The following is a 25,651-nucleotide window of genomic DNA, read 5'->3' on the forward strand; positions in this document are numbered from 1 at the left end:
GCCTCCCGCACCCAACACCCCCTCCAGCCTTTGTCTCTGCTGCCACCGCCGGCCGCTCCGAATGTCTGCCTGCCTGCCTGTCTGTCTGTCTGCTGCCCAAGCCCCCCTCCGGCCACAGTCATTCATTCGTTCGTGGAGCTGGTGCTGCGAGCCTGGCCCTGGGGGGTCAGCAGGGAACAGCCAAGCAGGTCCACACCCCCAGGGCCGGGGAGGCAGGGCGGTGCGGGGGGAGGAGCAGGGGAAGGTGGTGGAGGAGGATGGGGAGGGGGCGGGGTGGTCAGGGAGGGCTTCTCGGAGGAGGTGACGTCTGAAAGGAATCCTGAACCCCACACCTCACACAGACTACGCCAGACCCCCCACGCCGAGGGCCTGGAGGTGGGAGAGGGGAGGCCCGGGGGGGGGGCATTTGCTGTCTGTTACACTCTGAGCTCCGAGGGGCCCAGGCCCAATGCCAGTCACTGCCCCCACCCCAGTTGGTGAGAGCGGATTCATACAGCGGGGACCCGTGCAGCAGGGGGGCGGCCCCAGGCAGACCCCCTCACCTCGGTCACGTCCACAAACTTGGGGTCCCCGAGCAGCGTCCTCTTGGCGTAGGCGAAGCGGAAGGCCTCCACGATGCGGTGGTAGGTCAGGCCCTTCCGCTCGGGCGTCGCCACGCTCGCCGGCGAGAAGTTGTACCCTGGGGGGGGCGGGGGGCAGTGCCGGGCGGGCGTTGGTGGCCTCGGGGGCCCTCGGACAGGGCCGCTGGGCGCCGGGTGCACGCACACCCCCGCTGGGCGCCGAGGCCGAGGCCGCTGGGCGCCGGGTGCACGCACACCCCCGGAGCCGCCTGGGGGACCCCAGCAGCCGGCCCGCGTGGCTCAGGCGCTGAGCGTGGACCTAGGAACCAGGTCAGGTTTCGATTCCGGTCAAGGGCACAGGCCTGGGTGGCGGGCTCCATCCCCAGTAGGGGGTATGCAGGAGGCAGCTGATCGATGACTCTCTCTCATCATGGATCTCTCTCTCTCTCTCTCTCCCTCTCTCCCTTCCTCTCTGAAATCATTAAAAAATGGATAGAGCGTTGGTCTGTAGACTGAAAGGTCCGGGTTGGATTCCGGTCAAGGGCATGTACCTTGGTTGCGGGCACATCCCCAGTAGGGGGTGTGCAAGAAGCAGCTGATTGATGATTCTCTCTCATCGATGTTTCTAACTCTCTATCCCTCTCTCTTCCTCTCTGTAAAAAATCAATAAAATATATTTAAAAAAATAATATATATATATATATATGTATTTAAAATCACCAGGCCCTGCCGGGTTCGGTGCAGTGGACAGAGTGTCGGGCTGCGGGCCGAGGGCCAGGCTCAGTTCTGGCCCCGGGCACCTGCCTCGGTGTCTGGCTCTCCCGCCGGGCCCGGCCGGGCTCACTCACCCTTGAGGATGTTGAGGATGAGGGCCAGCACGGGCCCGCTGAGGGGGGCGCTGGGCACGTACAGCCGGCGGTCCCCCAGGTGGATGCTCAGCGGCTCCTCGATCAGCTCCGCCCGGTACTCGTTCAGGTCCTGGGCGGTCAGGATGCCCCCTGCGGGGAGGCGCAGCTCCAGCGGGGGGACCCGGAGCAGGCTGTGCGGGGTGTGTGTGTGTGTGTGTGTGTGTGCTCCCTCCCCCTCCACACTGCCCCCGCCCCCCCCCCCCCCATGGCCCTCTGGGGGATGTAAAACCGCCTCTCCAGGCCTCAGCCGGTCCCGCCATCAGGAAAACCCTTCCTCTCTCTGCCTGTAATGTGCACTCTCACCCGGAGCTCAGGCACCGCCTCCTCCAGGGAGGCCCCCGGGCCTGCACTTCCTCGCCTCCTCGGCCCCGGCTCACGCCCCCACCCTCCGGGGGCCCGCTGGGAGAGCGCTCCCTCCTGAGCCGCACCATCTCTCTCCGCTCCGACCTCCCGGGAGCTGATGCTCCACGGCCGGCCACCCTCCCCTGCCAGGAGGTCCCTGAGGGCCCAGTGCCCAGCCCAGACCTGAGGACCCCGGCCCCCGGCCCCCGGCCCCGGCCCCGGCCCGGGCTCCTCCCCCTCCACGAAGCCCCCGCCCCGCCCGCCCAGGGGGACTCACCGGCCGCCTGGACGTCCCGCACGATCTGGGCGGTGAGGCTCCCGTTGTAGAAGGCGCCGGCGCCCTCGGCGGCCAGCGTGGCGTAGGTGTCGGCCAGCCGGGGCATGGTCACCGTGTCTCCCTCCCGCAGCACCCGGCCGGCCCGGCAGAACACCTCGCTGGGGCAGAGCGGCTCTGTGAGGCCGGGGTGCAGGCCGGACCCCACCCCCCAACGCTCCCCGAATCCTCCCCACCCCCCACCCCCCACCGCCGCCAGCCACACAGCCTGGGACACCAGAGCCGGGACAGCGGCTCCCGCCCACGCCCAGGGCTCACCCTCCTGGCCAGCCCGGCCGCCCCGTGTCCCCTGCCACTCGGGGGGCACCAGGCTCAGAGGGGTCCCCGTGCGGGATCGGCGGCCCCTCTCCTCCCGCCCCCCCCGGACGGACGTACCACAGGGCCGGGTCCCGCTCGATGGCCGCCCGGCTCCTCTGCAGGGCGGCCCCCAGGCCCTTGCCCACGCGGAAGCCGCGGCGGGCCAGCTGGATGCTGGGCTGGAAGAGGCGGGCCCAGGGCAGCCGGCCGTGCCGCCGGTGCGCCAGCTCGTAGCCGCGGAGCTCGCCGGGGACGGCCACCGACAGCCCCCCTGCGAGGCGAGAGGGGGCGGCGCGGTCGGTCCCAGGCCAGGGGCGTGGGGGCCTCGTCCGGGCACCGGCCCAGGGGGACTGGGAGGCTCCCACGCCCACTCCCGAGGGCCAGCTCTGAGGACGGACCTGTCCCTTGGGAAAAGGCTGTGAACCAGGAGGTCACGGGTTCGATTCCCGGTCAGGGCACAGGCCCGGGTGGCGGGCTCCATCCCCATGGGGGGCGTGCAGGAGGCAGCCGGTCTGTGATTCTCTCTCCTCATGGATGTTTCCATTGCTCTCTCCCTCTCCCTTCCTCTCAGAAATCAATAAAGTTATATATATATTTTTTAGCCCTCACCGGTGTTGCTCAGTGGATAGAGCATCGGCCTGCGGACTCAAGGGTCCCGGGTTCGATTCCGGTCAAGGGCATGGACCTTGGTTGGGCACATCCCCAGTGAGGGGTGTGCAGGAGGCAGCTGGTTGATGTTTCTATCTCTCTCTCTCTCCCTTCCTCTCTGTAAAAAAATCAATAAAAAAATATATATATATATTTTTTTAATTGATGTCAGAGAGAGGATGGGTGGGAGAGGGAGGAGAGAGAGAGGTTCATGGTGTGTCCGGTGATTCTTGTTCGTGTCCTGCCCGGGGATCAAACTCACAACCTCGGCCCACGGGGACGGCTCTCACCCATCGAGCTGCCTCGGTGACGACGGTCTGGCCCAGCCCTTCCGGGGGGTGAGAGGGCGGGAAGGGAGGGGGTGGGCAGGAGGGCACAGAGCTGCCCAGGGGACGGCACCCTCCGGCCCGCGCCCGCCTCACCTGCCTGCGCCTGCTCCGAGCTGTTGAACATGCCGGCCCAGGCCTTGGCGGGGGCCACCTCCCGGGCGTTGATGACCTCGGCCTTCCCTGGAGGGAGACCAGAAGGCCGCGGGCAGCTGGGACGCCGGCCCCTCCCCCTGCCTGAGCCCGGCGGTCCCCCCCCCTGGGGCTGCCCCCTCCCCGGCTGTGCCCCCCCACCGTCCCCTGCCCGGCCCGGCCCGGCCGCCCGCGGGCTCACAGGTGGCGCTGTCGTAGATGGTGAGGAACAGGCCGCCGGGCTGCCCCCCCCCCGGCTGTGCCCGCCCCCCCGGCTGTGCCCCCCGCCCGGCCCGGCCGCCCGCGGGCTCACGGGTGGCGCTGTCGTAGATGGTGAGGAACAGGCCGCCGCCGATGCCCATGCTGTGGGCGTTCATGAGCCCCACGCACAGCAGGGCCGCGATGGCGGCGTCCACCGCCGAGCCGCCCTCCCGCAGCGCGTCCCTGCGGGGGGGGGGGGGGGGAGTGAGAACTGGGGACCCCCTCCCGCCCTCCACCCCAGGGGGCCTGCTGAGGAGGAGAGCAGTCAGTCTGCAGGGGTTCATTTAAACGTAACTCTAAAACTGATGGGATTATTATAGCTTCATCTCTTCCAAACAAATGTACATAACTTTTATTTTTTATTTTTAACCGGTTTATTTATAACCGGTTTCGGCAACAAGTGTACATAACTTTTAAATACATATATATATATATATAATTTTTAAAATATATATATTTCGTTGATTTTTTATTTTAAAAATATATATATTTCGTTTATTTTTCACAGAGAGTTAAGGAGAGGGACAGAGAGCTAGAAACATCGATGGCCGATGCTCTATCCACTGAGCCAAACCAGCTTGGCTAAATATATATATTTTTATTGATTTCAGAGAGGAAGGGAGATATAGATAAGATGATAGATAGATAGATAGATAGATAGATAGATAGACAAACAGATAGATACATCAAGGGAGAGAGAGAATCGTGGATCAGCTGCCTCCTACACGCCCCCCACTGGGGATTGAGCCTGCAGCCCAGGCCTGTGCCTGACTGGGCACCAGATCGGCCACCGCCTGGTGCCTGGGGTAAAGTTCAGCTAACTGAGCCACACCGGCCGGACTACGTAACTTTTATAATTTTTTTTTAAAGTATTCCTTTCCATTAGTAATCATGCTTTCTGTGTGAGTCTTTCAGTGGGAACTGATCTTTGTATAAAACCTGAGGTCAGCCAAAACCGGTGTGGCTCAGTGGATAGAGCATCGGCCTGCGGACTGAAGGGTCTCAGGTTCGATTCCGGTCAGGGACATGGACCTTGGTTGTGGGCACATGCCCAGTGGGGGGTGTGCAGGAGGCAGCTGATCGATGATTCTCTCTCATCGATGTTTCTAACTCTCTATCCCTCCCCCTTCCTCTCTGTAAAAAATCAATAAAATATGTTTTTAAAAAAACCCTGAGATTGGGGTAGAAAATTGTATGGAACAGCAGAGTTTATCCCAAGACAGACACCCCAGCACCGAGAGGAGGCCCCGGCTGGGAGCCCCGGGTCCCGCTCCGGGTTAGCGCCCCCGTCCCCCGGGGCTGCTGAGCAGGTCCAGGAGGAAGGCCCTCGCCCAGGCCATGCCCGCGGCCGCCCTCCCGCCGGCGCCCGCCCTGCCCCTCACCTCCCGATCTCCGAGCAGGGCTGGGCGTCCGCGGCCACGGCGGCCCTGGGGTACACGTGGCTGGGCGGCTGGGAGGCGGCGGGCAGCCAGAGGCTCAGGCTGATGATGACCAGGATCAGCACGATGGCCGCCAGGACCAGCACCACATAGCGCTTCTTCATGGCTCTGCGGGCACGGGGGGGGGGGGGGGGTGTCAGGGGGCAGGGCGGGGGGTCAGGGGGCAGGGCGGGGGGGTCAGGGGGCAGGGCGGGGGAGTCAGGGGGCAGGGCAGGGGGGTCAGGGGGCAGGGCGGGGGGTCAGGGGGCAGGGCGGGGGAGTCAGGGGGCAGGGCGGGGGAGTCAGAGGGCAGGGCGGGGGGTCAGGGGGCAGGGCAGGGGGGTCAGGGGGCAGGGACGGGGACCGTGCCTGCCTGCCCTGGGCCATCCCCTCCCCCCCCACTCCCACCCCCTCCACAGCCCAGCATCCAGCCTGAGACACATCCCTGTGTCTCCCGCCCGCCCGCCTGCCTGCCGCCCAGAACACGTGCCTGCAACCCGGGCCTGTGCCCTGACCGGGAATCGAACCCTGACCTCCGGGTTCATAGGTCGACGCTCAGCCCTGGAGCCACGCGGGCCGGGTGAGCCCACTTAATCTTCACCACACACACCCCTCGCAGGTGCCTGTCCCTCCCACGGGACCCCCCCCACCTTCGCTCGGCGCCACCACCTGGTCACAGGACACGCTCACCACCAACCCCCGGCCTGGGGGGTCTGGGGGCTCCCGGGAGGGGTCCTGCTGGGTAGAGACGGGGTTCTTACTGGGATGGCGCCCTGTAGCTCAGCCGGGAGGATATGGGGCGTCAGAGATGCGACAGGAGCTCCCGGCAGAGAGAACGGCCTGACCCAGCCCTCGCCGGTGTGGCTCAGTGGGTAGAGCGTCGGCCTGCGGAATGAAGGGTCCCAGGTCCGATTCCAATCAAAGGCACATGGATTCCAGTAAAGGGCAATCTCTCATCACGGATGTCTCTCTCTCTCCCTCTCCCTCTCCCTTCCTCTTTGGAATCAATAAAACGAAAAATAAATAATCAGGCAGCACGGCTTCTGGCCGGACTCGATGCAGCCCCTCCCACCAGCACCTCCTGCCCCGCCCTCTGAAAAGCTGTCAGCAGGCTCTCTCCCCGGTGCCAACCAGGCCCTGCCCCTGCCGGCGCCCTCAGGGGACAGCTCCTGCAGCCAGGCCTGACTGACAGCCTCTGGCACACCCTGGCCCTGGCAGGGAGGCTGCACGGGGTCAGGGCTCGGGTCGGCAGGGGAGCGGCTGTGCGGGGGTCTGCCCACCTCGGGGGCTGGGCTGGCACCCCGGCGCGGGTTCGGGGCACAGAACTTTCCCGTCCCACGTGGCAGAGATGGGCAGGCCTGGGCAGGGCGGGGGCTCATCCACCGGGTGGGCCGTGCTGGGCACCTTGGGGGCACGGCCTCGTGGCTCCTGGGCTTGGGCTCTCAGCTCAGACGCCCCTCAGGGCCCTCCTCTCTCCCCTGGCCCCAAGGTCCCACACTCTGCCTCCCCTGTCCATCGTCCGTCTGTGCACCCACCCACCCCGGGCCCCGTGGGCTCCCTGAGGGGCAGGGCACGCAGGAGCGTGCGGAGGGAGGTGGCACGTCCCTCCTCCCTCGGACAGCGGGAGGCCTGGCTGGGCCTCCCCCGCCCCTCCCGCCATCCCCGCAGGGGTCCAGCTTCCCGAAGGCGCCCCGCTGGGGGCCTGGCTTCCGCTCCCACTCCCCCCCCCCTCCACGTCTCTCACGGATTCACTAAAGCCCCGACCGGTGTGCTCACTGGATAGAGCCTCGGCCTGCGGACTGAAGGGTCCCGGGTTCGATTCCGGTCAAGGGCATGTACGTTGGTGGCGGGCACATACCCAGTGGGGGGTGTGCAGGAGGCAGCTGATGGATGTTTCTCTGTCATTGCTGTTTCTGACTCTCTCTCCCTCTCCCTTCCTCTCTGTAAAAAAATCAATAAAAAAAAATATATATTTTTTTTTTTAAAAAAAGATTCACCGGACCACGCCCAGGCCCAGACCCGGGCTCCCACTCACAGCAGCATCAGGAGGGGAAACCAAGGCCAGAGAGGGGACCGGGCACAGAACCTGGCCCCAAACCCCAGCCCAGCCCGGCCAGTGTGGCTCAGTGGTTGAGCGTTGACTTATGAACCAGGAGGTCAGGGCGTGGGCCCGACCCCCAGTGTAGGGAGGAGGCAGCCGATCCATGACTCTTTGATGTTTCTATCTCTCTCTCCCTCTCCCTTCCTCTCTGACATCAATGAGGTTTTAAAATAAAATAAAATAACCCAGTCCAGCTCCTGACAACCCTGGGGGGCTTACCTGAGGCCGGGGGTGCCAGGGGGCACAGGGGGCACGGGGGTCCGGACAGCCTGGCTCCGGGGGCCAGCGCTGGGCCGGGGGGCCGGGCGGCAGCGGCAGGCGGTCTGTCTGCCTGGGAAAGGCTGGGCTCTGGCGCAGCTGCCTTCCGGCTCCCGGGGGAGGACCGAGGGCCACGGCCACGGCCACGCCTGCCCCCCGCCCGCAGCGCTGCTCAGGGGCCTCGGAGCCGGACCTGAGACCCGGGCCGGCAGCTCCCGGAGGAGCCGAGGCCGAGACACCGGCGGGACTGGCTCACCGCGTCCCGGAGGAGGCAGGAGGCCGCCCGGAGCCCGTGTCGGATCCTCCCGATGGGCAGTCCACCAGAGCCCCTCGAGGGAGGCCCAGGTGGGTCCCCCTGGCCAGCCCTGGCTCTGGGCAGAGGACCTGACCCCCAGGGTCAGGGTCACACCTGGTGCCCCAGAGCGGGTCCCAGGGCCTCCCCACAACCCACAGCCCTCAGCCAGATGCCCAGGGGGCCTCAAAAACACGGCCTGGGGCCTGGCCGGTGTGGCTCAGCGATTGAGCATCCACCTAGGAACCAGGAGGTCAGAGTTTGAGTCCCCGTCAGGGCACAGGCCCGGGTGGCAGGCTCCATCCCCAAGAGGCAGTGTGGGGTGTGCAGGAGGCAGCCGATCCATGATCCTCTCTTATCATTGATGTTTCTCTTTCTCTCCCTCCCCCTCTCGTTTCCTCTCTGACATCAATAAAAATATTTTTTCAAACAAACTTGGCCTGGGGCCCCGGCCCAGTCCCCCCACCTCCCCGGGAGTGTGCTCACCTCGGCCCCAGGAACCACCTGCGCAGCCTGGAAAGGCAGGGCCCACAGAGGCCGGAGCTGGTCCAAGGTCAGCGAGCCCAGCAGCGCAGGCCTGGCCACGCCCACCTGCCCCGAGGTGCCGAGTGTCCCTGCCCAGCCCCCCCAAAGGCCCGAAGTCAGGAGCCGCTCTGGACCGGCCCTGGGGACCTTGGACCCGACTCCCCACCCCCCAGGCCCTTATCTGATCAGGACAAGGACTAGGATAAGGATCAGCCACTTCCTAGGCCGAGGCTCCCTGGCTCCCTGGCTCCCTGGCTCCCTGGCTCCCTGGCCAGGTGTCTAGACGGCCTGAGAGCCGCCAGAGGCCCCGTCCTGCAGGTTTGTGAGGACGCACAGGCTGAGCAGACGGGGCCGCCTGCCCCAGGTCACGCAGTCGGAGCGACCCTGGTCCTGGACCCGCAGCCCGGGCATTGCCCAGAGATGCCACAGCTGCCAACGGGCCTGGGCACCCCCCAGCTGCGGACCTGAGGGACCGGGAAGATGAACAGGGAAGGAGCCAAGGCCCAGGACCTGTGCCCGAGGGCTGGGCACAGCCAGGAACAGCCGGGCCCCGGGCCTGAGTGGCTGCCTTGCAGGGCCCGGGCCTGGAGGGGTGGGCAGGGGAGAGCCACAGGGCCCCGCCCGCCCTGAGCCTGCTCAGCGGTTTCCCCCTGCCCCGGGGGAGCCGGAGACACGGGGGAGCTGGCCCCATGAGCGGCAGCGGGAGGCGGCTAGAGAGGATGACTGAGTGGGCAGAGGAAGGCCCAGCCCCGAGGAACCCTGGGCACAGCGAGCTGGCAGCCTGGGCCAGGGCCCGGGAGCCGGACGGGAGAAGGGGCTCAGCAGAGGCACGGCATCCTGGGTGAGCGTCCCAGGCTGTGCTGCTTGGCCTCCCACCCCCTGCACGGAGCGGGGGCCGGGGGGGGGACCTTGAGCTGGAGGTCTCCGCCAGACCCCACACTCCCATCAGAGGCACAAAAAGGGGTGAGCTCCCCACCTCCCAAAACCTGCAGGCCTCACCCACCCAAGTCACCCACATGTTCTTTCTCAGAGGCTGTGGGGAGTTATATATAATATTGATGTCAGAGAGGAAGGGAGAGAGAGAGAACTAGAAACATCAGTGATGAGAGAGAATCATGGATCGGCTTCCTCCTGCATGCCCCCCCCTCCCCCACTGGGGGTCCAGCCTGCAACCCGGGCATGTGCCCTGACTGGGAATCGAACCCAGGACCCTTCAATCCACAGGCTGACATTCTATTCATTGAGCCACACTGGCCAAGGCGGGTGTTTTGTGTGTGCTTTTTTAAATTGATTTCAGAGAGAAGGGAGACAGGGGTAGAAGCATCAATGATGAGAGAGACTCATCGATCGGCTGCCTCCTGCGTGCCCCCTGGTGGCTGGGGATAGAGCCTGCAATCTGGGCCTGTGCCCTGACCAGGAATTGAACCGTGACCTCCTGGTTCATGGGTCGCTGCTCAGCCGCTGAGCCACATCGGCTGTGCCACCCAAGGACTCTCACTCTGCCAGGAGCGCCACCCGCTCCTGACACGTCGACTCACCCCCCGGGGAGCCGAGTCCAGGCTGAGCCGGGCGGGTTGGCGGGCGCGGCGGGGTGAGGAGAGGGCAGAGCAGCCAGCGCTGGCTTTTCTGTTAATCCCTCACCTTAGAGCCGGGGCTGTGTCATCCCAACCCCAGAGCCACGGGGTGAACACGGGGCCCAGCCCCGAGCCCATGCACAGGCAGGAAACAGAGGCTTAGGCAGGAGCGGCTTGGCAACCAGACGGCCCCCCCAGAGCCACATGCGCCCCCAGCCGGGAGTCACCTACCTCCTCCGCCCTCGCTGCACCCCTGCCCGGGAGGCTGACCCGCCCGGCTCTCCCTCCCCGATGCCCACCCCCGGCCCCAGGCTGAGAATCAGACCCGTCCTCCAACCACTACCTGCCGGAAACCTGTTGCGATCTGCGAGAGGAGACCCCAAAAAGCGGGGGGCACCCCTGGAGCGGTGCCATGGCCCTTACACAACCGACCCCGCCCCACGCCCCCCGCAGCCCAGCCAGAGCCGCAGTGGGGTGAGCGGCGCCCCGAGAGCATGACCCCAGCTCCGCTCCAGACCTGACCTCCCCCCCACCCCCCCGCCGTGACCCCGGCCCCCCAGACGGCCGGAGCCCCCCAGCTGTTTCTCCATGGGGCACCCTTCCCCTCAATTCCCAGAAGTCCGCTTCCTGGGCTGTGGTTTCTTCAAAGCCTTTTCGGGGAAGCTAGGCAGCCCCACCCGACACCTACACCCACACCTGTGCAGAGGGGGCCCAGCCCAGCCCCTGTCCGAGCCTAGGGCCCCCCCCCACACACATACCTGCCCGCAGGAGCCCTGCCCTGACACCCCGAGGGGCAGCTTGCTCCCATCACCAGGGGCATGAGGTCGGGCAGAGCTGGGGCTGGACCCCGGGGCCCCAGACATTCCCAGGAGGCCCCAGCCCAAGCGTCTCCCCCACCAGGACATCCAGCAGCTCCGGGGGGGGGGGGGGTGTGCTCTGGGGGAACAGCACCCGGGTCCGGACGCCAGAGCCCACTCCATCCCAGCTCACCTGGTGCCAGGCTGGGCCTCCCGCCGCCCCGCACGGAACTGAGCCCCTGAGCCCGGAGCCCGGAGCCCAGTTGGGGCAGCTCCACCCCCCACCCCCCCACCCACCCCCGTGCTGGATGGGGAGGGTGAGAATTAAAGGCACAGGAGCCGCCCCAGGCGGGAGGAGGGCGGTGTGACCCTGGAGGCCGCTGGCCTGGCGGGCCCCACACCCTCCCCCAGACCCCAGGCTCCTGGGCCTCAGGAGCGCTGCGTGAGCAGAGGCAGGTCCCACCCGGGGTCCCCTGAAAGGAGGGAAGCTTCCCCCCAACTTACGCTGTCTGGAGAGGAGGTCGCACAGCACAGGGTGGAGCCAGTCGCCTGCACGGAGGGGTGGAGGGTGTATAAGCCTCTGGGACCCCCACCCCCAGGCCCCAGGGGCCTAAGGTTCTCTACTGAAATAGAGTGGCAATCATACTTTGGTAAAAACTGCTGTTTGAATTTTAACCCTGCTAAGTCTGGCCCCTGCATCTGATTAAAACACTGGGTACTCACCTCAGCTTCCAGGTGGAGGCCTGGAGGCTGAGGCAGTTTTCCCTTGCCTGGGACCAGGCCCATAGGAGAATGACTCCCAGACTCAGTAGCCTCAGGGATAGAAACTGTAGATAACCTTTAGGGTCTAACCACTGAGCTCTGCTTCTGTGTTATCGCTATCGCAAGTTAGGGCCACATTCCAATGTCCAGCAGGATGTGTCTGGGAACCGACCCTGCGGGCTGTCCCCAGTCTTTAGGATTTAGTCTTTAGGATTTAGAATTTAGAACAAAGGGGAATTCCTGTGGTTTGAACCTTTAAAAGGGACTGCCTACCCCTGAAACGGGGCAGTCGTGTGGAGACCACCTGCGTGTGGTGCTCTCCCGACTGTCCTGGCCAGTCAATAAATCCTTGCTTGCTTGGTTTTTTTAATTAATTAATCAGCCTCCGGTGGTCTTATTTTGAACCCAGGGTTCGACCCCACAACACGCTGTCTGCCAGAACTGCCCCCAGGAGCACAGCCCTGGCTCAGATTCATTCATTCATTCATTCATTCATTCATTCATCCATTCATCCATCCATCCATCCATTCACCCACCCGTCCGATCCTGGCCCGCCCAGACTCCTCTCTCAAGGAGCCCCCGGTCAGACGGTGGACGGAATCGTACGATCAGCCGAGAAGGAGGAGGACCCGAGGGCCCGAGGGAGGGGCAGACGTCCTGGGGGGGAGGGGGCATCCAGGCAGAGCTGGGGCTGCACCGGGGAGGCCAGGCCAGTGGGGGCGAGGGGTGGGGGGGAGGCACGGGACCTCCACACCCTCCCGAGGCGTCCGGGCCTCGAAGGACAGGCGCCTGGACTTTGAGAGCCGGCGAGGTGGTGCGGGTGTCACGGGGCGGGTCACCCATTAACGCCGCTCAGCTCAGCCCCATGACCCCGTGGGGCGGCCATCAGCTCCTCAGCCAACCGTGCGGGGGCAGGGCCCTTGGAGGAAGGGGTGCTGGCTGGCGGCTGGCCGAGCTGGGCTCTCCCCATCCTTGTTCCTTCTAGAGCTTTCCTGGGCCAAGCTGGGGCAGCCGTCAGGGCAGCGGGGGCCGGGGGGACCCCACCATCCTGTTGCCTTTCACCTTTCTTTTTTTTTTTTTTTTTAAATATATACGTGTGTTGATTTCAGAGAGGAAGGGAGAGAGAGAGAGAGAGAGAGAGAGAGAGAGAGAGAGAGAGAGAGAGAGAGAAACATCAATGAGGAGAGAGAATCATGGATCGGCTGCCTCCTGCACGCCTGCCCCTCATTGGGCGTTGAGCCCACAACCCGGGCCTGTGCCCTGATGGGGGACCCTCGGGGGACCTCCTGGTTGACAGGCTGATGCTCAGGCTGAGCCCCTCCGGCCGGGCCATTTCACCTATTCGCCCCCCTTCCCCCCCGGGCCGGGCAGCAGCCACCTGGAGAGCCCGGGCCGTGCCCAGGGGGCGGCTCCGGCTCTGCTCCCGTGGGCACCGCCCGTCTGCCCCAGAGGAAGGCCCGCTGCGGCCTCCGGGCCCATCCTGCCCGGACACGCCGGGATCTGCCCACCGCTCCGCCCGGGTGCTCCCGGCGCAGGGGAGCGGCACCCGGGAGGGCAGGGGTTTGGGTAAGCCAGCGGCAGGGCCGTGGCCGCGACCTGAGCGAGTGACATCCTGGTCACCGGACGCCTTGGGAGGGTGTGGAGGCCCCGTGGTTCCTCCAGGTGACGTCCTGCAGCCTGGCCCGCCGCACCGGCTGTCCGACCCCGGAGCCGCGTGGCTGAGCTCCAGGCGGTGCCCGCTGAGCCGGCGCCCCGGGCGGACCCGGTGGGGGAGCCTGACACCCTCCGGGTGCGGTCAGAGCCTCCCGGGGAGCCAGCCCGGCCAGCAGGTCCGACCGAGAGGCCACCTGCCTGCTCGGCCTCCAGCACCCGTTGGGCCAGGAGCCCCGGCCTGGCCCCGCACGTCCTGCGTCTCCCAGGACCTGGGAGACCCTGGGAGACGGACAGAACGAGGGGCTGTGGATCCAACATCCTGGCATCTCAGCTCTGAGACCCAGCATCTCCAACGTCCCGTCTCTGACCTCCGGTCCCCGGCACCCCGCCTCCCCCAGCTGCCCCAGGGGGAGCGCGCTGTCTCTAATGAGACCGGCTGGTTGGCTGGTGGCTCAGGGGTAGAGCGTTGACCTATGAACCAGGAGGTCAGGGTTCAATTCTTGGTCAGGACACAGGCCCGGGGTTCGGGCTCTATCCCCAGTGGGGGCGTGCAGGAGGCAGCCACTCAGTGATTCTCTCTCATCGTGGATGTTTCTCTATCTCTCTCTCTTCCCCTCTCCCTTCCTCTCGGAAATCAATAAAACATCAAAAAGGAAAAAAAAAGCCCTAGCCGGTTTGGCCCAGTGGATAGAACGACGGCCTGCAGACTAACGGGTCCCAGGTTCGATTCCGGTCAAGGGCATGGACCTTGGTTGTGGGCATGTTCCCGGCAGGGAGTGTGCAGGAGGCAGCTGGTCGATGTTTTTGACTCTCTATCCCTTTCCCTTCCTCTCTGTAAAAAACAATAAAATATATTAAAAAGAAAAAAAAAGGAAAAAAAAAATTCTTCCCTGGTCGTGCCTGTTGACTTCCTAGAATGCTCTGAGCGATTGCCAGTCGGCCTGTCTCTGCCGGAGGCCACAGATCAGAGGCCGGAGGCCGCCTGGGGAGACCTGGCCACCGCCTCCGGGCCGCGCAGACCACACGGGAGGGAGGGGGTGGTGGAGGGGCCGGGCGGCTGGTGATGGTGGTGGTGGCAGTGGTGGTGGTGGTGGTGGCAGTGGTGGTGGTGGTGGCGGCGGCGGTGGTGGTGGTGGTGGTGGTGGTGGCGGTGGTGGTGGTGGTGGTGGCGGCGGGGAGCAAGCTCCGGCCCACCCAGGCACTGGCAGGTCTCCCCGGGTGGAGGTCCCCATGCCCCCGGGGCCTGCCCAGCGCCTGGCGCCGCTCCGGGCTCCATCCTTTCAGCGCCCGCTTTGATGTGCGGCTGGCGGCTGGAGCGCGGCCAGGTGTGTGGGCCGCGGAGATGCCAGCCTGTTGGCACCTGGGAGCGGCCGGCTGCAGGCTGGGCTGGCACCAGGCGGACCCAGCCCACCTCCCGGGCTCAGAGGCGGACGGCAGGCACCTCGACCAAGGGCGGGGCCTGGCTCCTAAGGTCCCGGGGCTCAGACTGGACCCCAGCCCCCTAGGCCTGGGGGCTCCCCCTCCTGCCTCCGCGTTCTTTACTCTAATGATAGTGACGTCAGAGAGGAAGGGTTTGATTCTCTGCCTCCTGCACGCCCAGGAGGGAAGGAGAGAAGGAGAGGGAGAAGGAGAGGGAGATGGAAACATCCACGAGGAGAGAGAATCACGGACCGGCTGCCTCCTGGGGATCGAGCCTGCACCCCAGCCTGTGCCCTGACCGGGAATCGAACCTCTTGGTTCACGGGTCCACTCTCAGGCACTGCGCCAGAACGCCAGCAAGGAGGTTGCTGAGCCAATGCCTCGTCTGACCACCCCTGCCCCCCCCCCACACACACACCCCGGCTCACACACCTGGTGCCGACACAGCGTCCAACCTTATGGCTCCGACAGCCAGGCCTGCAGCCCCTGCGTCCTTCCTGGGGAGCAGCGCGGCGCTCACAGGTCATGAGAAGTCCCTGCCCACGGCGGGACCAGCGCAGGCAGCAGTTACCGCCTCACCCTGTCATCATCTGCCCGGGTGGGAGCTCCGGGGGCGGGGCAGAGGCGCAGACCTCACCCCGGCTCAGGAGACCACCGCGCCAGCCCCTCACTGTCATCGTTATCAGGTTCATTGTTAGCGTGGACCTTCCTGGACCCACCCCAGTGACGGAACCTGTGACCCCTGGCCCCCCAGCTGGGCTGGTTAGAGCCTCCATCCCGGGGGGCACATACAAGAACCAACCGGCCAACCATAAAATCGGCGCTTTTCTCTCTCCCTTCCTCCCTCTCTCAAACACCCAGAAAGAAACATCTTTTTTTTTTTTAACAGGAAATGTTTTTTTTGTTTCTTAAAAAATTTATATTTTATTGATTTTTTTACAGAGAGGAATAGAGAGTTAGAAATGCTGATGAGACAGAATCATCGACTAGCTGCCTCCTGCACACCCCCCACTGGGGATGTACCCACAACCAATGTACATGCCCTTGACTGGAATCGAACCTGGGACCTTTCAGTCCGCAGACCCGACGCTCTATCCACTGAGCCAAACCGGTTTCAGCTATTTTTTAGAAAAGAAATACCTCTATTCATTTCACCTTTTTTTTTTTTTAATTTCAGAGACAAGGGAGAAGGAGAGAGAGAGAAACATCCATGCTGAAAGAGAAGCATGGATTGGCTACCTCCTACTTGCCCACTACTGGGGGATTGAGCCCACAACCCGGGCCTGTGCCCTGATGGGGAATCGAACCCTCGACCCTTCCGTCTGCAGGCCGACGCTCTATCCACTGAGCCAGACCAGGTAGGGCCCTGGGGCCTGCTTCTTCGCAGTGGCTGCCAGGAGACTCGGTCCTCTGGCTTTCTGCTGAAGTATCAGCCCTGGGCTTGGGCCACTGCCCGCTCCCCCCCAATTCCCCCCCACCCCCGTGGGCAGAGAAGCCCGAAGGTAGGACAGGTCTCACTCGTTCTAGCCACAGCCCTGCCCCCACCTGCTGAGTCACCTTGGTTCCCTGTCACTCCAGCCCGGGCGGTGGCCAGGGGCTTGGGAAGCCAAAGGCTGCTTCTTACCTGGGGGGGCCGGGGGTGTCGCTCCCAGGGGGGCCTGGGGTCCGGCTGTCTTCCCTTCTCCCCCCGACTCTCGGGCTCCCCAACCTCTACCTCGCCGGCTGTCCAGTGCGTGGGGCCGCCCCGAGAGAGACCCGTTACATCAGCCCTGAGTGCTGAGGGCGAGTCACAGCCCCCGACCCACAGGGTCTCCACAGACTCTGCTCGGCTACCGGGAAGACTCGGGGAGCGGGGCTGGCTCGGGGAGCGGGCTGGTCCGTGGGGACGAGCGGAATAGGGAAACAGACGGACGGGAAACAGCCCAGCGGTTACAGCTCCTCGTAAACCTTATCTTCCCGGGAACCTCGGGGCCTCGCTGCTCCGCCTAGAGATAGCAGAGCCCCATTCCTGCCCCGCCACACCCAGGGACGGACCAGGTTACCGGAAGAAATCTTACGGGTTAACCGGAATAAGCCTTATCTCGAATCATCAGCCGTTCTATCGAGACCCTCTCCCGAGACCTTTAAAACCCCCTCCAACCTGCGCTGGCCAGTGTGGCTCAGTGGATAGAGCATCAGCCTGGGGATGGAAGGGTCTTGGGTTCGATTCCGGTCAAGGGCACGTGCCCAGGTTGTGGGCTCCATCCCCGGTAGGGGCGTGCAGGAGGCAGCCGATCCATGATTCTCTCTCATCCTGGATGTTTCTCTCTCTCCCTGTCCCTTCCTCTCTGAAATTAATTAAAATACATTTTAAAAAAACAACAACAGCCGTAACCTGTTTGGCTCAGTGGATAGAGCATCGGCCTGCAGACTGAAAGGTCCCGGGTTCGATTCAGGTCAAGGGCATGTACCTTGGTTGTGGGCACATGCCCAGTAGGGGGTGTGCAGGAGGCAGCTGATCCATGATTCTCTCTCATCGATGTTTCTAACTCTCTATCCCTCTCTCTTCCTCTCTGTAAAAATCAATAAAATATATTTAAAAATAAAAAATAAAAAAATAACAACAACAAAAAAGAAACCCTCAAACCCAAGGTCCCAGTGCACCTGCTCCCCCTCCCAGAAGCACCTCCCTGTGTCCCCGTCCCCCTCCCCTCCCCCCACAGCTGGCTGTCCCCTAAGCTCTAAGGGTCCCAGCAGACTTGCAACCAGGGGAGCCCCAGGCAGCGGCAGCTCATCCGGGGCTCCCCCCCCCCCCCCCGATGCTGTCCCCCAGGCCCCCTTGCTCTGACTCTCCAGTGACGCCCTTTGCCAGGTCCTCTGTCCTGGGCCCTCCTTGCTCCGGCTCTAAGCCTCTGTCCTCTCTAAGCCACCTGGGCCGCGTTGTGAAATCTTCCCCACACACTTAGAGTCCGGGACCCACACGCTGCCCGCAGCCTGGCTCGGGGCCAGGCCCCCTTTCGGGGAACCAGGGCCGGCCAGCAGCCTTCGGTCTCACACATACACACACACACACACACACACACACACACACACACGGACCAGGCAGGGAGGGAGAACGGGGGGCCCCCTCCCCAGGTTACCGCTCTGGCCCTGGAGGCTCCTGCCCACATCAGATTGGACCAGGAAGAATCCCCAAGAGCCAGCCCCACTAGGATCTGCGCCCAGACGCCCCCCTCCCCCCTCCCTCCCTCCCCCGCCCGCCACCTCGGTCTTCTCCGATTCGATCCGAGGTGACAGGGGCCAGGCCTGGCTCGCCCTCTGGAAGGATACGGTCAGCCTCTGGGAGCCATCCCGCTCTGGCTGCCGCCGCCGGAGTGAGGGGGAGGGAGCGGCATCTTACCGGGCTGCCAGCTCCGGACGGGGTCTGACAGGTCCCGGGCTCCGGCCCCTGTCGCCACCACGTCAGTGCGAGGCAGCGCCCGCTGGCCGGAGGGCAGGCAGGCGGGCAGGTTCGCCAGGGAGGAAACCTGCGGTGCCAAGGTGGCCCCAGGGAGACGCTGGCGCGAGGAGTGGGAGGGCAGGCCTCCGGGTCCAAGCGGCCGCTGCCAGGGGCGGGAGTGCCAAGGGGAGGAAGGCCCGGGAACAGGTCCAGCGGGGGTGCCGGGTCCAGGGGGTGTGGGTGTCGGGGTGTGAGGGGGCTCAGCCTGGGGAGACACAGCGCCCACCGCCCCGTGCCCAGACATGCCCCAGACACCCCGGGCAGCTGGTGCTTAACCCCCTGGAAGGAGCCTGGCTCTGCCCGCCTCTCGCCAGGTGCCTTGGGGTCCCCCTCACCTCCCCCGGCCTTGCCTGCACCTCCCCCCGGGCACACCGAGCTCGCCGGCTGCACATGCCCTGCGGGCTGTGGCAGTGGGGGCTGAGCCCGGTGCCCCGAGGCATGTGATGAGGCCGTACTCCTGCGGAGGGAGCCCGCCGGGAGGGGGACACACCTGGAGCGGGCAGGACCCCAGGGGCACCGAGGCTACCCCCCCTCACACTCTCCCGCTCCGGGGAGGAAACCCAAGGCCAGGGGCAGGGGCAGGTGCCCAGTGCCCGTGCCAGCCTGCCCGGGCCGGCTTAACGGTTAACCAGCACTCCGCACGCACCCCGTGAATCTCCCGGCTGGAGATCAGGGACCAGAGTCAGAGGGGACCCATGCCACCCTCGGCCCCAGCCAGGCAGGGAGGGCGGCCAATATTTGTCCCTGGAGGTAGGCGTGTCCCCGCGGGGCGCTGGGGGCAGACCCTACAATTGCTCCGGAGCATGCGGATTCCTGGGAGCGGGTCCTGGCACCGCCTGAGGCTGGCCGTGCCACCCCATTCCCCCGCCCGACTCCAAGCCCAGTGCTCTTTGCACCGCCCGTGGCCAGCGGGGTTCAGAGGCGCCAAGCGCCACCTCGTCCTGGCCGGGCTCTGCGACACCCCCCCCTCCCCCCGGCGGCGAGGACAGAGCTCCAGGGCCAGGCCTGGCGCGGGCGGGGGCTCTCCCCCCATGGACGGCCCCCCACCCCCGCCGGGCTCTGGCCCCGCAGCCAAGCGCTGCCTGGGACTCGCGCTCCCCGCCAGGCACGGCTCGGGCTGGGGGCGGGGCCTGAGCGATGGGGGCGGGGTTTGTGCGACAAGGGCGGGGCCTAGTGGAGGGGCGGGGCCTGTGGTGCAGGGGCGGAGCCCGAGCGTCGGGGGCGGGGTCTGGGCGGCAGGGGCGGGCCTAAGCGGTAAGGGGCGGGACCTGAGCTGTAGGGGGCGGGCCCTATCATCGGGGGCGGGGCCTAGGACCGGGGCGGGGCCTGAGCGGTAGGGGCGGGGCCCGATCGTCGGGGGCGGGGCCTATGGACTGGGGCCTCGCTCCCACGGTCCGGCCTCCCGCCTGCCCAGCGCCGGCCGCCCTGCAGCCTTGGGGGCGCGGCTGGACGGCGGTGCGGAGCCCAGGCGGACGCGGAGGCCACGGCGGCGGCGGCGGGGTGCGGGCCCTCGCCCTGGGAGCGCCGGGTGCGCTGGCTCCGCGAGGTCCGGTCCACGCTCCGCGGCGGCGGCAGCAGCGCGCCCAGCAGCTGCTGCGCCTCCAGCGCCAGGGAGACAGGGCGCGGGCCCGCCCGAGCTGGAGGCCAGGGAGGGGCCGGGCAGCGGGCAGCGGGCCTGGAGGGGCCCCGAGGCAGGGCTGCCCCGGACGGGCGCGCAGGCCGAGTGGTTCCGAGGGGAGGGGGCCCCTGGCTGCAGGGGTGGGTGACGGAGAAGGAGGGAGGGCGGGCAGCCGGTTGGGGTGACTGTGAGGGTGGAGGAGAGGGCAGGGGTGTCCCTGCCTCTGAGGTCAGAGGTCAGCTGTGTGTTGAGGGGGCTGGGCGCCAGGAGCTAAGAGCCCAGGTCCAGGCCTTGGCAGGGAAGGAGGGGGGCTGGGAGGAGACCCCCGAGGGCATTTGTATTGAGGGCGATGGAGAGCCCTCAGCGCCCCCTCCTCCAGGGCGAGGGGGGCACTGGGCCCCAGGAAGTTAGAGCCAGCGGTCAGTGGTCAGCGACGCCTGCCTGCCACATCACCCAGGCAGCCCGGGCAGGGCACCCAGCACCCTTCCTCCTAGGGCAGCTCACGCCCCCTGCGTGCACCCCCGCACCTGCACCTCACCCACCGCTGGACTGGCTAGGGCTCGGCCCCACACACACTGGGAGCCTGAGTCCCAGATCCCAAGCCCAGTTGCCCTAGCCCTGGGTTCCGGTCCCACATCAGCACCAGGCAGGCCACCTGCCTCTCTGCCCACATCCCCGCCCCTGTCCCCTGCCCCCTGCTGGGAGCGGACATCAGCCCCGCACGTGGCGATGGAGGCGGGAGCCGAGGCTTGGGGCACCGTGGTGAGCCTAGGGCAGCCTGGGCACCGGCCAAGGCCACGCCCAGCCTCCCGCCTCCCAGCCCCGCCTCTCCTGCCGCACTCCTCTCGGGCAGGCTGGAAAGGAGCGCCTGGCCCTTTAAGAGGAGCTGTCCAGACCAGCAGAGCAGGCTGCGGTCTGGGGCCCTGTCTGGGTCAGTCCAGGCTCACGGGCCACCCTCCCTCCCCCGGTTCACGTTCTGGGATGCGATGGCAGAGCCTCGGCGGTGACTCAGCCACACCCTCCAGAGGCACAGAGTCCCACCTGGGAGGGCACCTGGAGCCCAGGCCCCCTGGGCATTCTGGGAAACCAGCCGGGTGGCCCCCTCGTGTCCAAGGTTGGGGTGAGGTCAGAGAGGGGCCTGTGCCCCATGACCCACCGGGGCTCGGCAGCTGTGGCCTCGGGGGGCACCCTGGCCCCTCCTCCCCTGCGCCCTGGGCTGGGGGCCGGGAATGGGGGGGACCCACATGGGCTCTGAGGGCCCCTCCTACCTGCGCCTGCCCATCAGCTTGTCCCCCTGTCCTCTCAGCGGACCCGCTAATGGAAGGCTTAGCGCTAAGGGTCCTGGGTTCGATTCCGGTCGGGGCCCCGTGTGGATAACGGAGGCCGGGGCCTGGACGGCAGGGTCTGTGCAGGGATGAGAGACTTGGAGAGGAAATGAGGAGCAGGTGGGCCCGGGAGGGCAGGTGCCAGGCCCTGAGAAGATGCCTGGACCGGAGGAGAGCCGCCCTCCCCCCCTCAGGCGCCCCTCTTAGGGGGTCCCCTTGGGACCAGGGCTCACAGCCTCCCACAGCGCCGAGCGCCACACGCAAGCCCTCCTCCTGGTGAGTGGCATGTGGCATCTGCACACCCCTCACCCCACACACCCCTCACCCCCCCTGCACCCCGTCTTCCCAGAACCCGCTCTGACGGCATCTGCAGGCACCGGCCCTGAGCAGAGAAGGTGCCGGGCTCCTGACAGCCTGTGGCCGCCCCCACCCCTCCCTCCGTCACAGCGAGTCCCGGGGAGACAGGGCACCCGCCCCGAGCCCTGCCGGCTCCAGAGCCCCACATCTCCGCGCAGGGACCCCCAGGAGCCCGCACAGGGACCCCGGGGCTTGCAGCCGCCGTGTGCGCCCGCTGGGACAGACCTGAGAGCACACGCCGGCAGGAGCGTGCCCGGCGCCCTGGGAGGCAGGCGCCCTGCTTCCTGCCCAGGCCGGCCTCTGCAGAGGGGCCCCGGGGGAGGGGGAGCGAAGGGGGTCCTGTGCCCCCGTCACCCTCCCGGCGGGGCAGCCGGCCCCCGGCCCGCGGGCGCGGCCTCGATGGAGAGGGAGAGGGAGAGGCGAGCTGACCTGGCGGCTCCCAGTCTCTGGGGGGCGTCGGGGAGCGGGGTCCGGGAGGGCTGGTCCTGCCTCCCCCGGGACAGCCCCGGGCAGGGGAGCGCGGCGGTGGGCCGCCGGCCGGCTGATAGCCCGAGACGCTGGCCCGGGGCCGAGGACCGGGAACAAGGGCCCATTGTCCGGGCTTCTCCCGCCGGGCACTGCGGGCCCCACACCAGCCTGCTCAGCGCCTGCGGCAGCCTCCCGGGCGGGGTGCCAGGCGGAGCCGGCCGGGGTGGGCAGGGGAGCCCGGTGGGCAGCGCGGGGGGCCGTGACCGATGGCTGTGCCCTCCCACACGCCCGGATCCCCAGGGCCCCGAGGAGGGGGGACGCGGCCTCACCTCACAGCACGGTCCCCCCCGCTCAGCACTGGCTCCTCCACCACCTCACCCTCACGAGGGGCCAGCCTGCCCCCCACGAAGGCCCCGAGCTGGTAAGGGGAGGCCAGCATGCGCCCCTCACGCCCCGCAGGGTCCCTCCCCGGGCTGAGGGGGAGAGGAGGGGGGCTGGCCCTGGGGGAGCACCTGACCCCCCGCCCTGGGGCCCCCTCCATCTGCATCGTGGTCCCGAGCCCGGAGGCCAGTCCGGCCGAGGGCAGCAGGCACTCCCCACGCCACGCTGCCCGCTCCGTCTGACCCGCTGTTCCCGCCCGGGCCTCCCTCTCTGGCCTGGACCATGCGGACCTCAGCAGGTGTCAACTGAATCACGATGGACTGTGAGGGAGGCCTTCTGGGTGGTTCCATCTTACTGGGAAGGAAACTGAGGCAAAGCGGCTTGCCCGAGGCCAACCCCTGCCCCTCCCTCCCCCCCATTTTCCTGCGTCCCTCCGGGAATTCCGTGCCGGGCACTCACAGCTGGCTTCGCAGCCGCGGACACTCCTGTCAATCCCTCCATCACCGCCCAAGGACAGGCACCGGGACCCAGAGGCCCGGGACACAGCCCTGGGGCTCGGCGGCTGCCGGACCAGGGTTCGAGCCAGGCCTGCTGCCCCGGGGGCTCGCCCCCGCCTGGCTCCTGTACGGGCCTGGCGGTGCTCCCAGCACTGGGGATGGGGTGACGGAGGCCCCTCAGACCCCCAGGGGTCCGGCACTCAGCCTGGGGTCGAGGGATGGAGGAGAAGGGGCTCAGCAGAGGCTGGCCGGCCCGAGAGGAGGCCCCGCACGCTGTGCAGACCCCCTAACAAAGGTGGTGCTCCACCCTACCTCCCCACCCCCGCTCAGCCTTCCCGCCTCGTGGACCCCCTGCTGCGGGGTGGGGAGACGGGGGTGGAGGGGTGGGAGGCAAGCGCTCAGGGAGCCTGCCCGTCCTAAAGGGGGGGACCCACCCAGCCGGCCTGGCTCAGGGGTTGAGGGTCGACCGATGAACCAGGAGGTCAGGGTTCGATTCCCGGTCAGGACACATGCCCGCGTGGGGGGCTCGAACCCAGTGGGGGATGTGCGGGAGGCAGCCAGTCCATGATCCTCTCCCATCATGGATGCTTCTATCTCCCTCTCCCTTCCTCTCTGACATCAATAAAAGTATTTTTTTTTTTTTAAAAAGGGAGGGACCACGCCCACACGGACACCCAGGTGTGGGCGGGGGGTGGGGGGGCGGGGCGAGAGGCCTCGAACCCGGGCAGGGCTTGGGCCGGGCTGGGCGGGGGCAGAGCTCAGAGCGGGGCCCACAGCCAGCTGGTGCCTCAGCCCGGGCTGCTGCCAGGAGGCTCATCTCCCCCTGCGCCCAGCGCTGCCCTGACCCCCACCTCCCCGTCCCCTCCCTCTGGGGACCCCAGGGGCGTGCCTGGGGGAGGTGCGCATGGGCAGCATGGGGCACTCGGGGCGGCAGTCCTCGGCGGCCTGCTCCCAGCAGAGGGCTCCCTTCCCCACGGGACCATCGGGCAGGCTCCGGCCGGGAAGCCGAAAGCCCTCGGACCCCTCGCCCGCCCGCCCGGGGGAGAGCTGGAGTCTGGCGATGAGGTGCCGGGCAGGGAGGAAGGTGGGGATGTGCAAGGGAACAGACCGGGGCGAGCGATGCCGGTGGCTGAGGCCAGGAGGGCAGGTCGGGGGCAGAGGGACCCCCGGAGGAGGAGACCCTGCAGCGGAGGGCAGCCCCGTGGGCCAGGGAGAAGGCGGGGGTCCTGGGCCCGTGCACCTGGCCCCAGCTCTGACACGGACTCCATAGCGTCCTCGGCGGCTGGGGGACGGCAGCCTCGGGGGCGGAGGAGATGCCGGGGGGTGGGCACAGGGGGTGCTGGTCCCGGGACCAGGCGGGGGCAGTGAGGAGCAGGTGCTCCCCCTTCCGTGCTGCCCGGCCGGCCCCAGGTCAGGCCCCGGGTCCCAGGAGCCCCGATCGGAGGGGGTGAAGGGGGTGAAGCTCCTGTCAGCCCCGCTCTGCTCCTGCCCCGTGGGCCCTGCCGGCCCCCCTCCATGCCTCGGTCTGTCCTCTCTCCTGGGGTCCGCCCAGGCCACCCAGCCCAGTGGCTCGGGGGCCACAGCAGCATCTCAGTGTCTGCACCCCGAGACATGGGGCTGAGGCTCCCCGGGGCAGGGCAAAGCCAGGGGGGAGGAGGAGGGCCGGTGGCCAGGAGGGGAATGGGGAACTGCCCCGGGCCAGGCAGGCTGATAAACCTGATGCCACCCAGGCGGCCGGTGCCTCCTGCTGGAGCGACGCCAAGCTCCCTGCGGCCTTCCCCTCGGCCCCCCTCCATCCCTGCCCACCGCCGGCCCCGATTCGGCCCACGAACCTGAGTGCCCCTCGGCGAGGCTCCCGGGGATGGTGCGAGACCGGGCTGGTGTCCCGGGCGGGCGGGCGGGCGGCGCTGGGAGAAGCCAGGCGGCCGCAGCTGGTCTCAATCTCCCCGCCTCTTGGACGGAACAGCGCACTGGAGCCGGAGCGGCCCCAGCCCCAGGCCAGAGGGCTGGCCTCGCCGCCCGCAGGTGCCCGCAGCCCCTCAGGGCCTCGCCCTGCCCCCTCCTCTGCAGGCAGGGACCCGGGGAGGGGGGCTGTGGCTCTACCTGGCAGGCAGAGAGCGACCTCCGGGGGGCTCAGCCCGCGGTCCAGACGGAGGGGGCGGCAGGTTGGCCTCCCTCGGGCCAGTCCTGCCCCGGCCGGGCGTCCAGGCAGCTGGGTGTCCAGCAGCCAGGCGTCCAGGCAGCCGGGCCACGTCGCCTGCCACCCGCCAGAGGTGTGGTCCCCTCGAGGCAGGTCCCTCGTCTTGGGAACTCCCCAGTTGCACCAAGCCTCCCTGGATGGAGTGAGGATGACATCGGGTTTGGAAAGTACCCCCCCCCCCCTGCGTGGGGGAACAGGCCTTGGCGGGGTCGGAGGGCCTCCGCCCGGGGATCCCGGGGTGAGGGCAGGAGCCCAGACCTTCGGGGCAAGGCGGGGCCTGTTCGGACGGCCTCGGGAGAGGCGATGTGACTTGTCCAAGGTCAAGGTCTGGAACTTGAGGAGCTGGGATGGGGCCAGCTGCCGGCTGCAGTCTGCCATGCCTCCCCCGTGTGATGGCCTCTCCCAGCCGCCTGACCCCGCAGTCCCCGGGCTCCTGAGCAAGCCCCTTCCCAGGAGGCCGCTCCCCGTGGCGGCGGGAGACCACCAGGAGGGCCTCGGTGGCCTAGCAGACCTCCGCCGTGCTGCCCCTGGGCAGAGACCGCTCAGGACCTCCCTGGCCTCAGTCTCCTTGCATGCAGAATGGGCGCGAGGGGAACAGCCAGGATGCGGGCTCTGCCCTCTCCCAGGATCGAAGGGACGAATGAGGAATGGCCTTGGGAGCATGGACGTGGCTCAGTGGTTGAGCGTCAACCCAGGAACCAAGGGGTCACTGGTTTGATT

The 25,651-nt window shown here is 67.0% G+C and overlaps 1 protein-coding gene across 3 annotated transcripts in view; it reads right to left on the reverse strand.

The window, feature by feature from the left end:
• LOC311613477 (glutathione hydrolase 1 proenzyme-like) overlaps positions 1 to 24,634 on the reverse strand; it is a 28,344-nt gene extending 3,710 nt beyond the window's left edge. Inside the window, exons 1-10 of one of the 3 annotated variants that reach the window (XM_084867437.1) lie at positions 17,987 to 18,494; positions 11,278 to 11,322; positions 5,988 to 6,111; positions 5,191 to 5,355; positions 3,861 to 3,991; positions 3,512 to 3,598; positions 2,520 to 2,712; positions 2,088 to 2,245; positions 1,409 to 1,558; positions 543 to 679 (exon numbers count right to left, since the gene is read on the reverse strand). In XM_084867437.1, the coding sequence (XP_084723563.1) occupies positions 543 to 679; positions 1,409 to 1,558; positions 2,088 to 2,245; positions 2,520 to 2,712; positions 3,512 to 3,598; positions 3,861 to 3,991; positions 5,191 to 5,351 (1,017 nt within the window). In that variant the 5' untranslated portion in view covers positions 5,352 to 5,355; positions 5,988 to 6,111; positions 11,278 to 11,322; positions 17,987 to 18,494. Of the gene's footprint in view, positions 1 to 542; positions 680 to 1,408; positions 1,559 to 2,087; positions 2,246 to 2,519; positions 2,713 to 3,511; positions 3,599 to 3,860; positions 3,992 to 5,190; positions 5,356 to 5,987; positions 6,112 to 11,277; positions 11,323 to 17,986; positions 18,495 to 24,563 lie in introns of those variants that run through there. The other 2 variants (XM_084867439.1, XM_084867438.1) reach the window with 2 other exon arrangements.
• Positions 24,635 to 25,651: the final 1,017 nt, after the last annotated feature.

The sequence above is a fragment of the Pipistrellus hanaki genome (genome assembly GCF_964339955.1).
Source record: "Pipistrellus hanaki genome assembly, chromosome: 19".
Classification (NCBI taxonomy): Eukaryota; Metazoa; Chordata; class Mammalia; order Chiroptera; family Vespertilionidae; genus Pipistrellus; species Pipistrellus hanaki.